General features: G+C 37.8%; 1 protein-coding gene across 1 annotated transcript; it reads right to left on the bottom strand.

The window, feature by feature from the left end:
• Positions 1-1,519: 1,519 nt before the first annotated feature.
• On the bottom strand, positions 1,520-16,297 carry mtmr6 (myotubularin related protein 6). The gene is made up of 15 exons (XM_055037216.1): positions 16,101-16,297; positions 13,522-13,653; positions 10,584-10,746; positions 9,429-9,586; positions 8,582-8,710; positions 8,206-8,340; positions 7,994-8,126; positions 7,804-7,913; positions 7,603-7,728; positions 7,460-7,509; positions 6,503-6,596; positions 6,303-6,409; positions 5,837-5,971; positions 5,603-5,729; positions 1,520-2,273 (listed from the first exon to the last, which is right to left on the bottom strand). Exons 1-15 carry the CDS (start codon positions 16,122-16,124, stop codon positions 1,929-1,931), a joined length of 1,968 nt encoding a protein of 655 aa, XP_054893191.1. The 5' UTR covers positions 16,125-16,297; the 3' UTR covers positions 1,520-1,928.
• Positions 16,298-16,847: the final 550 nt, after the last annotated feature.

Raw genomic sequence — 16,847 nt, 5'->3', positions numbered from 1 at the left:
TTCTGTGTGAATATACCAGTTTTTCATTGAAAGAAGCATTTGCCCAGAGCTGAAACAACATCTTCACACATCATAACACAGTGCACTGCCAGTCTATCTTCATTCCGAGATCTTACAAATGAACAACGATGACCTTATTTGCCAATAGATACCAAATTGTCTGATGCTAAATGTCACTCTGTGTGGTTGCTGTGTGTAAGCACAGATCTCTGTTCATTCCAACAACGTGTGGAGGCGGAATTAAGCAAGAGGGGAGGAGGGAGGCCACTGCAAACGCTGCTTGCACAAATTTCATAAAGTATTTAAAGGCACACTGGCTGAAAGAAACACAGCTTAGTTTGACATCACCATTTACATTTGAATATTCTGACATCCTCATGTAGTTCTGCTATATATATATATATATATATATATATATATATATATATATATATATATATATATATATATATATATATATATAAGTTGTTTATTTGAATGGTACATTGTAATCCAGAGTAGATTTAATCCTTCCTGAGCTCCAATATGAAGCAAAGTTTATTTAGTCAGGAATTGACCCCAAATTCCTTCAAAATCAAGGCATTTTGAGTCAAGCCAAAATACACAGACTTTACTGGGACGTCCTAAGAAACATCACACTACTAGTCCAAAACATAGCTTTACGGCATTTACATTCAGGTCAAGTGCATCCCTAAATCCAGAAGGGGTAAATGTGCTAGGATCTTCTTGATCATCTGAAGTAAATGGAACTGGGTCACTTTAAGATTACATTTTTGTTATTCGTATTCTGTTTTAGTAAGTGTAGATAAAAAAATAATAACAAATTTAGGGCGTCTTTCTACAAATGTTTTCCAGTCACTCCAAGCTTTTCCCAATGTAAAACTCGTTTTTAATCGTTTCACCAATTGTACTTGATTTCATCAGCCTTTTATTAGCATTTTTTGCTATGACCGAGTACCACACATCTGTCCTTTTAAAAGGTTGATGAAATGCTGTACATTGTATGTGTGTAAATAAACAGTAAACGAGAAAAAAAAATCCAATATTACAAAACATTGTTATAAATTAACATGAAGCCTACAAAAAAAAAACACGGCAAACTAGCTGGCTGGATAGATGGATGTTTTGTGATGGATGACGGATAGATGGAAGAGGACAACTTGTTGAATGGACGAAGGATCATAATAAAGATGGAAGAATGAACATAGGTGAATAAATGTCTGATGGCGGATTAATGGATTCACGGTGGAATCAGATCCATGGATGTCTTGCAATGAATTAATGAATATATGCAACTTCCAGTCAATAACATAAGGATGAGGGAGAAGAGACTGTCAGAGTTGAGAAAACCAAAGTGCATACAGCACGCAGAACTAAATTCCCTGTGCCTGATATGCTGTGCCATCTTTCATCTTCTACAATGTTTATTTTTTTATCTGCCAATAAAATCAGAGCAAATTCAGATCAACAGCATCAGATTAGGTTGGCCTCTTGCCTTTAAATGAAATTAAATATGTCCAGGGCCAAAAACTTTGATTCCCTGCACATTTAACCAGGATAAAAAGCTGTTTAAAATATCTAGGTCATGTCTTTAAAAATGTTGCATTAATAGCTGAAAAAAGATACAAGACGTTTTGGTTTTGAGTGAATTTATTTTCTTTTTTTTCCTCTATTAAGCTTTACAAGATTCTTTAAAAAAAAAAAAAAAAAAAAAGAAGAAGCTTTTCAATGATAGGAGCAGTATATGACATATTTATGAGGCCTTCCATTGAGATTTGAACTGTACAGAGACAATATCAGCCACTAGCCATTGCGTAATCAGAGTGTAATCACAAACAGAATGACAGCTTCCTGTCCACACTCATACACAGACACACACACGCCTTCATCCACACCAATCTCTGTCCAGAAACGCTCCTGCTTCGGTTTCAGCAGGTCATTCGTGCCACGCCAAGCTCCAGACTGACAACAGCTGGCTCCTCTTTGGCAAGTTTACCATTGCATGTCCCTTCCAGTTCTCCGTAGCTCTGCTTCCTGCTCTCACTGCCACTACTGCCCTCTACTGTCCGCTCTGTGTCTGTACTCTCCATGGCCTCCTCGCCCACTTCGTCTTGCTCTTCCTCGCGACGCTGCACCTCTTTGTGGTTGATAGGTGCGCCTAGGATGAGTGAGTCGGGCCGCGGTGGCAGGGGGTTGGTGCGTTGGTCTCTGGTTGGAGGAGGTGCCGGGGGTTCAGAGGTCGCAATGGGGGTCACACCAAGCTGTTGGAGCCTCTGAATGAATAATGTGGGACAAAAATGTATTTTATTCACCCTGGCTGGGGTAATTTTTCACCCTTGCGCCTGATTTTACAACAGGAACAAACAGTGGGGTACAGTGGAAACCAGAAGTTTACATACACTGAATAAATAGACTTCTAAAACAATATTTTAAATTCAATTGTACCAAAATTGATGTTATTTTAAGGTCATGCCTGGAACACACTGCTCTCGTGTTTGACAAGGTTAGAAACTCATAAGAAATCAGCCCAAGATATCAGGAAGAGAATCGTGTTGCTGCACAAGTCTGATTTATCCTTTGGAGCAATCTGGATGCGCTTGAAGGTTTCACATTCATGAGCTGAAATGATAATAAGCAAGATGATGGGAATGTCCAACCACCATCAGGAAGGAGACTGGTTTTGTGTCCAGAGATGAAAGTATTTTGGTCATTATAAACAGTACAACAGATTTTGTACCAACATGGGCTGAAATGCCACTTAGCGAGGAAGAAGCCATTAATCCAAAAGAAATATGAAATTCCAGATTATGGTTTGCAAATTAACACAGGGACAAAATGCCACGCTATTGCACTTTTTGGAGACATGTCTTGAGGTCTGATAAAACTAGCGTGAAACTGCTTGGCCACAATGATCATCACTGCATGAGGAGGAGCCACAAAGCATGGGGTTGGCAGCATACAGCATAGAATTTGTGAATAGATATCACAAGGCGGGTGAGAGTGATGCAGCCAACAAACCTGACAGAGACAAAGTTATTGGGAGGAATGGGTCAGAACAAACCGTTGTAAACTATTGTGAAAAGTTTGTGGAATGAAACCCAAAAGGTTTGACCACAGTTAGACAGCTTCTCTGAAGTTCATACATGTATATTTAAATGTTTGTACATTGAAAGTGAATTAAAGTGAAGAAAAATGTCTTAATCATCAGCATTAACTGAATGAAGCACATTCTGATGGGATATTGCTCTTATATGATATTTAAATCAATATTCAAATTCAATACAAACAAGCAAATATACTTTAAAAACTCCAGAACATTTTAAACTTAGTTTTGACAGAAAAACTGTAAAAACACAATAATAATAAACTAAAGTTCTTATACATTACCTTTACACACCTAACTATGAAGATCTGCACATCATAATTTGACGTTATTAAAGTAACATACTATTTACAAACTAATAGGAATATCTCATTATTCTGTGGACTTTCTTCAAGCACCAGCATTGACAAAAATAATACCTTTAAAAGCAATTTGAATAAACCTTTTCTTCTCTATACAAGACTTGTTTTTAGGTTTATCAGACTTCATCAAGGAAATTAAATGAGTAAATGAGTAACTGTAAAAAAAGAAAAGAAAAAAAAACACCATGAAATAAACTTAAGCTTGAGTCAATGTCTGCATATACAAAATCAAAAATATCAGATTGCAGACAGAATCCTATGCTCAAATTTCATCTTAAATTAATAAAGCAAGTAAACATAAACCAGTCCCTGAAGTGACTGAAATTGAAACATCTAAACATCTTTAAGAATTTGTGCATCGTCACTGAAAAATACAAATACAAAATTCTGAAAAGTAAACCTATGTGTAAAGTGAGATAGCTTAGGCGATTAGAGCAAATTCAGAGCTGCCTGTTAAGGTTCAAACTTGTGAGGGTATTAGAGTTCACATTTGCATAGAGGTAATGATTCAAAGTGATGCAAATCAAACAGGCCTGAACAACTTTCTTTTTTCTCCACCTAAGTACTGTGTTTAGGGTGAAAAAAAAGCCAAAAGGAAATGGGGGATGGTGTTGCCAATGCTTGCAGTGAGGTGCAAGTGCTGCTTAGTCAAATGAATGATCAACAGAGAGTAATTTTGTGGTCTGTTCTTACAGAAAGGAAACACAGACTTTTTGTAAAACTCAGCTGACAAGAGGAAACTTGTCATGTCCTTACTGTATTTTCACTACAAAGAGTTGCCCTTAAACTTTTTCAAGCAATCAATTTAAGCCATGTAAATAGGAATTACACTCCAAATACAATCCAAACCTGGGTTAATGAGTTAGCACACACATTGTGACATTTGTTGCACTAGATGACCCAGTAACAGCTTTACTTTTAGAGGAAAGAAAGGATAACAGTTTCCTTAAGTAAATCCTCCTCACACATCAAACTAAATATGTAAAAATCTAAATAAATATTGGCTGTTGATACTATTTGTGGCGTTATCAAACTACTGAAAAGTCATCTGATTTTCTACTACAATGATAAGTGTTTCATTTTATGGCAACAGATCCAATATCTGTGTCTTTCCGTAAACACTGGGGGTAAAGGACACATGCAAACCGTGAATTTAACAAAAATCTTTTTCTGTAAAAAGTGCAAATACAAAAATGATGATAAATCAGTTTTGCAATTCCTTTTTTCAAAAAAAATAAAAAAAAAATACACAGCTTACTGGTGATGTGATATTTCCTATTTGATTCACAATTTCCTCTCAAACTGCTGTACTTTGTTGTCGGAAAAAAAAAAAAAGACTATCACCAAGCACTGTCAGGTGAAATCACTCAATCAGGTTTACTCATATATTGTCCACAATACAGAGAACTTGTAGGACGAAGCAGTTCTGGATGAAAAGCTCTGACAACAGATGAGTTTCATGCTAAAACAAGGGACGAGGCAGTCTGGCTCTGATGCAGCTACAGCAAAAACAACTTCCAACCTTGTGTGTAGAGCCCAAACAGGTTATTTTGGTGAGAGTTCACAAGCATTTAATATAACATTATCAGAAGATGTTAATTTGTAACAATTTTTCACCACAACTTTTTCCTCTCCTTTCACTCCATGCCATTCTTTTCCATTTTTAAGGAGTTAAAACCTAAAACTGCTGCACAAGTTCCTAAAAAGTGTATTGCTAGGTTACCAGTGGGTGATTGAGTGAGTTAGTTTATGCCACCAGCCTTGTTTAGTTGAGCTGAGAGGTTGAGAGGCTAAAGTTTTCCTCTGCCTACATCCACCAGAATGCTGTGCAGTTCTTGAACGAAGTTCAGCGATATTATTGAGGATTCTATTTGCCGTGTATTCTACTGATACTGATAACGTGCCTTTCACAATATATATTATTATCAATTTATTGCCCAGCCTATTAACGCTTGTAAACTCAAATAATAATGAGAACTATGAGCAGTTATATAATATGTTCCAAGCCCAGATAATTATGGAAGGTCACAAATCTCTACTATTGTTATTTTAGGGGTCAGAATCAATAGAAGTTTACAGACTACCGCTTTAAGCTAAACATTTCTCCGTGTATGTGCAACAAGGGAATTCAACTCACAGTCTCCAGAGCTCGCAGAGTGCTCTCTGCTTTGCAGCTGTTCTCTTTCAGAGTCAGAGTGGTTTTGAGGATGGACTGCCGTGGATGCATGGACCGATCAAACTGGTGGTACATGTTCCTCCAGAACCTTGGAAGTACAGGATCAAAAAGCATCGAGGCACTTCATGAATGAATACTGACACCTGTAGAAGTGCAATACTGGAAAAGCTGGTATGTTAGGTGTCTGGTACTGACTTGAAATGGTATGGCAAGGTGGAGGGCTCCAGCACAGGATGTGCTTCAGAGTATGAAGGCTTGTAGAATGGATTCAAGTAGTTCTGCTTTTCACTCATCAGATAGGCCCAGAGTGAGTGAGTTCGCTCTCTAAGCCTAAGACACAGAATGATGGTTAACAGCAGTCATTTACGCACCAGTATATTCAAAACATCTGACTTCAGATGCAATTTTACTACCGGTTTTAGTAAAACCTTTAAATACCTTGTATGGAATTTAAACAAAACAATACAAAAGAAAATGCAGACATGCAGACTGTCTATGAAGCTCTTCAATTACTGTCCTTAAACTTTTGCAACACATTAGCTTTGATAAATCTGACAAGGCAAAAAAACGGGTTAGGTTTTTTTTCCAATACTCTTTTCAAAGTGTCTCAAAGGGGTACAAATACTGTCGACAAAATACAAGTAGAGAGGTTTTCACTTACTGCAACTCCTCTCTCTGCCTCTGATTGTTCCCTAGGAAGTTTCCATACTGACAAGAGTGCACATGCTCATGGATCTGCAGCAGGAACCACTCGCTGTACTCAAAAGCCTAATGAAAGTGCCATTATTAGATGAAAGACAATCAAGCACATTGAAAGTAGGTAATGCAAATCCGTTATGCTGTAAGCAGATTTGCTCATACTTGCGGGAACTGCTCAGTCAGCTGATAAACACACTCAAGAAACTGAGTGAAGATAGGAGACACTTCCTTTGGATCCCCATTGAGCTGGTCACACCTTGAAATACAGAATTAAATTGATGGTCAAAAAATATCCAATCATGGGCACCTGTTTCTGTTTTGTCTTCGTGTTTACCTTTCTCCCTTAAAAAGAAGACTGCACCAGTTTTTTGGCCATATCTCCTTTATTCTCATTTAATAAGTCTATTTTAAGTTTAGACACTTGGAATCTTGTTCTACGAATCTTAGAATACTTAATTTCAACAGTTAATTTGAATGTTGTTGCTGCAGAAAGGCAGTTTCTGACATGCGTAAAAGGGTGACAGAGAGCAAAGATTTGTACAAAATATAATCTGTATTACAGTGAGTTAAATAAAAAAAGAATTACAGTTGAAAAGTCAACTTAGTAACCATTACTGCACACTCAATTGGCTGTGTGATCTATTCTGTATTACCAAACAAATCACGCAGAAGACGTTTCAAAATCATTTGTAAAAAAAGTACTTATATATTTTTTAAAGTATTATATTATATTAGTTTAACTGAAAGCAGTGATCAGATATATTTCGGTAAAAAAATATAATCAAATAAAAATGAGGGAGCAAAAACATACCACCTGTGGTTCAGTGTAAGAACTGTAAAATATCCAAAACGTTATAAAAGACAAAGATGAGTTTGGTAATGACCAACAACAATGGCACTTGACAAAATGTCTGCTACTGCTTTTCGCAGTTGTTGATCGTGTGATGTATCCATCATGTTTTTAGGTTTTTAGGTTGAACTGCCTTGTTACTGAAATGTGCTGTTCAAAGAAACTGGATTGATTGATGGAAACTTGATTGACAATGTACTCAAGTAAACGCATAATAATATAAAGATAATGGAATAAGGAAATAACTTGGAAGTTAAGTCAGCCTTTACCTATCTGCAAACTTGTGACCAAAGGAAATCCAGTCTTTCTCTATCAGGACCTGACGAGACAAATTATAACTTATGTTATAAAACATAAGTTTGAAACAACAGCAACTCACCCGGATGGAGGAGATTTATACCAATATTCGTACCATAAAGCCCTTGATGGTGCGATAATAGGGGTCCATGAGCAGTGACCCCAGGGCGCAAACTTGGGCAGTTCTGTCCCATCCGTCTGAGCAGTGAACTAACACACTGGCCCCTTCTACTGTCACTGCCTAAGGAGTGAGTGCGATTAGAGGAATGAGGATTTTCCTACGAGAAACAGTATTAATGAAAAGACAAATAGTTACCTTTGTAAGAAACACGGCTGCATCTACTACAGCCTTGATATGTCGCAGCCAGCCACTGCTTTCCAGTCCTCCTAGGTAGTCACTCATGGTAAGAGACCGAGTGCCAATAACTACGAGAGAGAGAGAGAGAGCTAGTGAGTCAGCATATTAAAGCATAGATGTGTCTTGATGTTCATAGCAGCTCTCTTACTTTCCAGTAATTTCTGCAGGCTTGCCCTCATCACATGGATATTTTCGATCCCAACAAACTGAAAGCGGATGTTGGAGTAGTTGTCCTCGTTCTCGTAGCCTTTGCCTGCGGCGCGGTTGGCCAGCGCATTCAGCTGCATGACAATTCCAGTCTTTAAACTCACATAATCCATTTCTGCATTAAAAAACATAACTTAAATGTTTTGACTATACCTTTGGCCTTGTGTCCATGACGTAAACAAAGCGACTGTTGTGGTTGGCCTTACTGATGGCCTGCAGCATGCTCTCATCTTCGAGGCATCGTGCGCTGAACCCAGAGAGAGGCTGACTGCAGCGACACACTGCGGCCTGTCACAGTTCAGAGGGGCAAAAAATGACAGAAATGGCCAAATGTGACATTTCAACTACACTCCATGAGTTACTTGTTATAGTCATAGTTTAACACTTTAAAGCCTTCATTTAAATTCCAATCTAATTGTTTTCATCTAATTGTTTTAAAGCTGATGTAATTTCACATACTATGTCAAATGTAGCATACAACATCAACTAAAAAGTTCTGAAAAGCAGAACTATGCTGAACAGAAAATACCTTTTTCTCTTGGTAAAAGTATGTGAGCACAGGAAAGCGTCCTTTGCTTCTGAACTTGGAGCTGCCAACAATGATAGGCTTACTGGCTGTGATGGGAACGTACAGGTCACGTGGATATGTCTCACACACCTAGAAAACCAATAGAAAAATGTATAGATATTAATAAAATGGAGAGAAATTTAAAACCTTTCCAGTTTAACAAGTTGTTTTGTTTAAAGCTACGAGAAAACGTAGTTCTGTTCTGCATCCTGAACAGACGTTTGCCACATTACTGCTGGAGCGCAAAAGCAAAACTAAGAGTGAAGTTGTATCCCCCTCCAGTGGACAACCAAGGTACAATCTTTCCAAATGTGCAACAATTGTTATTTTTTCTGCTGCATTACAAATTCAAAAGGCTGCACCACAAACATAGCCTGCGACCTTTGAAAAAATATGTCCCTATAATAAGTCAGAGTGCTGATGCTTCAGTTTCCTTGTGGAAGGTTGAGTTTATGATGGTTCAAAAGTTCAAACAGTGTTGAACCTTGGAACCAACACTGGTTGGTGTTGGTGGTTGAATTTTTTACTTTTAACTTCCTGTAATCCTCCATAATACTGCACCCTGAACTTTTTCACACATCCAACCAAACACAATCACACAGCATGTTTGCCAGCTGCATCTTTGAGGTTTCAAGGTTATCCAATCCTAAACTGACCTTCCATAGATAATCATTTTACCACGGTAGAAGGCACCCGAGGCATCAGCAAATACAAGATGCAACAAAAATGGGTCGATGTGTCAAGCTATCTAAACAACTTCCGTGAGAGTCTTTATCAAAGATTTATATTACTTTAGTTAATGATCTACCTTGTAGTCTCTGTTGACATCAGTGTGCTGCCATTGGTCATTGGGGACCCCCATCCTCTCAAACTCCGCCCCCAGGTCGATGAGCTGCCAGCCCTCCTCTCTCTGCTGATCGTTTTGCTTGGGGTTGTAGGAGAATGCATAGAGTTCCTCGTAATGTACTGAGAAATATAGAAAATACATGTCCCAAATTCCAGTCAATATGCACAGTTTAAACATACTTTCTCAACATAAACTTTTTCAAGGAGGTTTTCCGGGATGATTTTCTCACATTGATCATTTCCAGTGCAAGGTTCAGGAATATCAGATTACCAGGGTCGATATTTAGATTTCTTACTGGGGTATTACTTCCAACATTTGAGTTCACTCATCTCCCAAATAAAAGAAGAAGACTTTAATGCTTAAAACATTTTGAAAATTACAATCCTCCAACTTCCACTATGGCAAAAAAGTGCTAGCAGGCAAAACAGGATTTCTTATGTTTTTCTTCTCTCTTTAGAAAGTTTTTTGTTTTTCTAAAATTCCACCCGATTGCCACCGAAACCAAATAACTGCTTGCAATATCTTTGACAGCAACAGCTGCAATTGTTTTCACAGGCAAAGAGTCTTTTCCATCCTTGTTGAGGAATCTTAGCCTGCTCCTCTTTTGCAGAGTTCTTGGCTAAACTAGAAGATTATCAAGCTTTTTAAGGTCAAGCCACAACATCAAAATGGGAAGTAATTCCAGAAACTTTCAAACTCACTCAAAACGTTATTTTGTTTTTATTTAACCACTAAGAGACAAATTTGCTGGTGTCCTTGGCTTCATTTATCTTGTATAAATGAAGCAAGTTTAATCTTAGGGTCACAAAATGATAGCAGCATATTCTCTTTCAGGGTCTTTAGCTAGAGTGCAAGTGAAACTAGACCAAAACAATTGGCTAATGAGCTATAATTAAGGATTTAACAGTAGAAGCAATTATATTTTCACCTAGACCCAGGCAGGCTTAGGCACCCCTTTCTCATTTGAATACAGAAAATCATAATTCTGTAACTGCTTTTCAAATGTTATCTTTGATATTAAAATACATTTCCACAGTAAAAATCTGTGACACTTTTACAAAAACAAAAAAATTTAAAAATTAAAAAAACATCAGGAGACCGGACGGTGAAAATCACCTGGCCGCAGTAGACGCAGCAGTGAACTATAGATGTCATGGCAGTCTCTTTCCCTCTGTACCACAAAATGAACCACCCTGAAGTTCCTGCACTGGATGAGCAACGGGCAGCCCGAGGTGGTCAGGCTCTGCTTCTCCACTGAAGCTATATGGTGGTGCAAAATCTGGGGAGAAATAGGAAGGGGACGACACTTGATTATTTTCAGCAGATGCCAGAAAAACCCAAAGGATCCTCCAGATGCAGGATGTTGGACATACCCTCAAGAACACATCTGAAATTGTTCTGAAATGTGCTCATCACAAGTAGGCATTCATAAACTCTTTCTACTCAGCAGATTATGTTCCTCGATGGAGTTTGTTCCCTACCCTCACATGAAATAATTAAAACATAGACTCATCTGCATCGGGTGATGATAAATAGAGGACACTGAAATAAACAGAAACACAGACACGCACACACTTGTTCAGACTTAATGTTGACAGCACCAGCTGTTAAGAGGTTCTCTCACATGCTGCTTAATATTTTATGAGGTTCCTGTTAAACTCTGATAAAATCTCGCCCTGGACCTTGCAGACTGATCACAAAATGACTTCCCACACAACTCACACATGCAGTGTCATGCACATTTCATGTCTAAAGACACACACAGGAAGCAGCAGACACAGGACACTGATATGGTTAAATTTGTAAAATATATTTAAAAAAAAGAAACTTTTTCCATCTCTCAGCACAAAGAGTAGGAAATGGGGCCAGAATGAGGTGAGATTTTGGATTTTGCTGCACAGAGCATTTTAAACCACAAAACTCTTCCCACAATGCAGTTCAAGGCCAAGCTCTTACACCATACGGCAAACTAAAGGCTATATTAGTGGAGAGCATTTACATAAACTTAGTGATATATTTATAACACTGTTAAAGATCAAAAAATCAGCACTGCACACTGAGTAAATTGTGCATTAAAATGTAATTGCAAAACGATGAACTGCTGAAATAGATCCCGTGTTAGCTCTGGCCTCATTAGAGCTCTAATGATTTCCTTCCTGAAGTGTTTCACATCCTTCTTTATACCCTCATACTGCTTATGCTCTGCCACGGCAACACAAAAGCAGTAAATTATTATAAAAAAAGAAAAGAAAAATTCATCAGAGTCATCTGCGGTCGTCTTTCAGATAACGAATGAAAACACACACAACTCCACCAGTACGCAGAAAAGCCTGGACGGAAAACATGCTACTGTTTATTAGGTGTTGTTATGAAACTCTAACCGCAGATAGCTGCGCCTCCTTTTTCAATCTTACACAAATCTACAGCTGACACACAAGCTGTTCTTCCTTAGTCTGCAGACTTTCTTTGTAATGTCTCTGTTAAGGAGAGGAAAAAGCAGTAGGACATTGAGGCTCCTTTATTTTACTGTTCCAGTAAAATAGTTTTTTATGGACCTGGATTTATGGACAAACTGAAGCGTTTGCTGAGAACTCGGTTGTTCTATTCTTTGATGTGCAATTTAGCTAAAAGGAGTTACAATTACAAAGCGACAGTGCAGTTTTCCCATCTGCCTCGACAAAATAAGGAGAGTTAATTAGTCGGCTAAATGCAGGTTTATAATAAGAAACATGCCTTATCTCATTAATGACTTCATTATTATTATTTTTTTTAAACCTTGGCTCATCCCACACCTCTCAAGCTGTGAATTTGCTGTGTATCTGTGTTAAATTCAATAGTGCAGAGGAAAAACTGAGGATTAAAGCTGCGCCACAGCTGATACTTTTCGGATTTATGCAGCTTTGACTTGGCACACAAACGTTAACCAGCAAAGCCAACTTTATGAAGCTGGCACATTGTGTGTAAGAACACACTGATGCAGCTCTAAGTCATCTTCATTTCACATGCAAGGAGCATCACCATTAACAGTAGAACCATGAGGATGCAACTAATAAAAAAAAAAAAAAATAGTTTTTTCTTTTTTTCCCTTGTGTAAACAGAGCTCAGACAGATAGCACATACAGGGACAACATGGAAAGACAGGCAGAGTACCGAAACTCAGATGGTAGCGTCATCTGCAAGGCCTTCTTGTCTGCATGACTGCAGCTGCACTGCCATCTTAAAATAATGCATTTGTGTCAAAGTGATTGAAATATTTCCAAGAATATGGAACAATTAGAACCATGTTATTACTTTTACCTTTACAATATGAGAAATAATTTGTGCAGTTTCTCATTAAAACTATCTCCGCACCATTTGGATCCTTATTGGCTCAGTCAAATCCCGTTATCTTAGTTTAAAAACTGTAGACCTCCTGAACACCGGTGGCAGTACTGTGATTCACACAGCATGATGCCTCCACCACCATGTTTGATGACAGGGAAGTTGTATGGAGGTTGACAAGAAGTGTTAATGTTCTGTCACATATTTGTTTCTTTTGTCTCCACAGTTATGCACCAACTTTTATAATAGACACAAAAGCTATGCGAGTTTCACATTCAGCTTTTGAATGTGGCATCATTTGCAAGGATCATATTCCCAACTTCAATGCCTCTGCCCAGCTTTTTAACCATACAGCCAGGAGGTTTAAAGAGTGCTGGCAAGAGCAAATGAGGTGGACTAGCAGATGGTGTCATCCAGGACATACTATGAAATACTCTCTCTGCTGCTTGGCATTTTGAGATCTGAACATGTTATGACCGTTATGCATGACAGCTAGGAAAGCAACAATCTTTAGTCACCAGAAATTATTCATACCCACTGCATTGCCATCCACAAAGAATCTTTGAGAATACTTGAGTGATTTGAGTTACGACAACATTTAAGTTTGTTCTGAAGTGAATTGCTTCATTCGACGTGTTTCACACAATTTCTTCTATTGAATCCTCCCCAGTCAGGATTCAAACTTGTGAACATATTAAAGACAAGCAGACGCCTCGCCGCTCATCCTACTCACCCAGATCTCCTGGCCAGCAGAGGCTGTGTTGTTAGAGCCGCTTTCCACAAAAATGAGATGCGTAGCGGTGAGGTACAGTGTGCCATTTGTGGATTTGTTGCTGAAGCGATCCACCAGCCGCACCTGCTCCACCTGCAAACACATGAGTGTGTGAGGAACTAATCTGTGAGCCCTTAGCAGAAAAGTCTGCTTCTTTTGCTGTACATCAGCCATATTAAGACAAAGAGATGAATTATGAACACCTGAGAAAACTGAAATTAGGTGGGTAGCACTTAGTCCTGATCAAAGCAGGTCTATTACATAATGCTGACCACCTGGCGCTGCTTTTGGCTGCCAGATCTTTTATAATACAGTCAACAGTGTTTTAAAAATAAAGGACAACATTTGAACCATTAATCAATTCATTTTGTAGGAATATCAAAGATTTATTTTTTTCTGATAGGAAACTCTCATATTCAATCAAATATTTTTTTTTAAAGCATGTACTTTAACTCTTAATATATAAATGTAAAGTATAAAAATACCCAAAAACATTTTTTTTTTTTTTTAAGAGAATACAACGTTATCTTGCTCGGGTAAACTAAGGTTTGCTGTTGTTAGATGACAAAAAGCTAAAATGCTGAAGGGACTTTGAGATTTTTTTCCCCGGCACTGAATGAGAGTCTTCAGTTCTTGCCATTGCTGCTAAATATCCAAAACTGTGATACACCACATTAACTCTGCCAGTGTTGACTCAGACTTCCTCTTCCTTCCTGCTGTTATGCTGCTGCTCCCTGATACGATGTCACAACAGAGCCTGTCTATCTCCAAGCAACCCGAGGGTCAGAGTTTTGACATAAATGAGACTCTCACTAGATACAGGAAGTCAGGGTTGCGTTTAGCTGAAGGTAGAAGTTAGTAATAAAAGAGAGAGGTGGAGGAACAGAGCGAATGTGATGCATTCTTTTGGAAAATAATCACAAACAAACACAATCCTTTGTTGATACTTCGACTGAGAATATGTGATATTGACTTTACACAAAAGATTCTCAACAATTTCTCAGTATTGAATTTAGATACCGGGTTTTCTAGATTAACAAAGAGTTAGGACACACCTTGTCTGCAGGTAATCACACCCTCTTAATCCCAGTGCTCATTTTGTTTATTTTTATTTATTTATAATCCATTGTGTCTTCAACTGTCTTCAAGTTGAGAGGGAAAAAAAGACAAACCATGAGCTGTATGATGAAATATCCAAAATACACACCCTAACTAAACTAAAAAGTAATCTTCTTCAGCTCACATCATAAAGCCTACTTGACTGGGTAATAGTAGATAATAAATTATCAGACAGAAATTATATTTTTTTTTCAAATTTCCCTCGACTGACTCTCATCAGGGATCCAGTTGATCTATTTATTATATTTTAAGTGATTTAGTACTAAGAGTTTGCACCATTTTCTTTCTAGAAATATTCTAACCAATTGCATGCATTCTGATGCACTTTGTGCATAAAAAGTTTAACCAAAACAGCAGCAATTAGGCAACCTAATTATTAACTAAAAAGATGTGTAATATGTGTTAGGGAAAAGTTTTGATCTGTAGGTTGAGGAATATTGTAATTCCTTCATTTTCTGTATCATCCAAAGCGATTACCTTTATCAAGAAAGACTGATAATTGTTTCTCTCTCTTGTACGTGTTAAAGCTAATAAACTTTTACAAAAAAAAAAAGAAAGAAAGAAAAAGGAATTGGTTGCAATCTATAGCAGCAGGTTGCACCTCAAAGACTATCAGAAATTGGTAAAAGCCAGTAAAAACCTGATCAATGCATCTTTAATAAAAGCTGCCTTTTCTCATTTGAAAGCATTGAATATCGGATTTAATCTGTATGGGATACACTTACCTTTTCTGCAGTTACAAAGAAATCTGGGTCACTTTCCAGAAAAACCAGTTATTGGGTTTTTGTTTTTTTTTTTTGTCTGGCCAGAAATGACTTAAAACTGAAATATACCAACATCTGCCATAATGTTAACATCTTTTCAGCTCCAAATGCCTGGCAAATGCCTGTGGGCCGTTTATGTGTCAGAATTTCCAGAAAAAGTATTATTTTCCAGGACATTATTATAATAAACATAAATCTGTTAAGGTTATAGAAAAGCTAAAGTTCTCCAGCTCCGACATACAGCTAACTCTATGTCGGAGCTGGAGATCAGCTGCTTTGCAAAAAGGCCCATCAGTCTGCCAGTCTGCCTCTATGGAACTTCATCTATCCTTGGGGTTTCTATCTCTATCCACCGAGGATCATTACCCAAAACAATAATAAAGGTACCAGCTCCTTATTTTATAATCTAAGTGTCATGCTATCTGTTATACGGAAAGAAAAAAACAAACAGCTAATTGATGCTCGTCACGTCTGCCACCTGGAGCTGCTGAGCGACACCTGCTCGTCGTCACACTAGTCGAAACTCAACACATTCAGTTCAACATCTGCATAATGCTGACTGTAGCGACATTCAAGCTCTGCAAACAAGCCAGAAAGACAGGGCCCGATTGCTGACTGTACCCCATCCAACTGCAAATAGCAAAAAATGTTAGCTACCTTAGGCGTTCGGATATGTTCCATTTCTCCGAGTGCAGAAGACTGTCAGCGGCTGCAAGGGTTCAACACGGTGCCCTCTTGAGATAACTCTATCATTGATTGTTGATAGCCTTAACGGTGGAATTATCCCCTTCACTTTTTCGGTGGTACCCGAAATGAGTTTATTGTCAATTATTTCGGTCCTCCATCCGCGTAAAGTCCCCCGCCGTAACGCCAAGACATAGGATATGAGAATTTCAAAATAAGAGCACGGAGCATTTCTGCAGAGAACGCCTTTACGGGCTGGAGCTCCAAGGGAAGATTTCTTCTTCTTGATATTTATTTATTTATTTATTTATTTGTCAATTATCCGCAATTGGCAGAAAAATGATGCGTTGTTTAGTTGCTTCGATAAGTAATACTGATATTAACGTGAACACTATTTTTTTTTTCATTTACAAAAAAAAAAAAACACCAAATAGAACATTATTTTCTGCTTATGGAATCCTGTTTCTGCCACTTTGATGAAAAATAAATAGAAAAAGTTATCTCACTAAAATAGTTATTTCTTCATACTGACGAGATACAAACTCAATATAATTAGATTGTATTGCATTGAGATATTATCCTTATGTTGATAGTATCTCAGTTTCAGAAACGGACTACTAGATTACAATTTTAAATTTTTGTGTAAAATTATAAAACTATTTTATGTATTTATTTGTTTACTTGTTTCCTCAATAGTTCTCTTCTTATCAATATTCTACA

This window comes from Poeciliopsis prolifica, unplaced genomic scaffold (genome assembly GCF_027474105.1).
Source record: "Poeciliopsis prolifica strain line A6 unplaced genomic scaffold, Auburn_PproV2 SCAFFOLD012, whole genome shotgun sequence".
Classification (NCBI taxonomy): domain Eukaryota; kingdom Metazoa; phylum Chordata; class Actinopteri; order Cyprinodontiformes; family Poeciliidae; genus Poeciliopsis; species Poeciliopsis prolifica.
The sequence above is the reverse complement of the archived record's forward strand: the minus strand, read 5'-3'. Positions and strand labels throughout refer to the sequence as shown.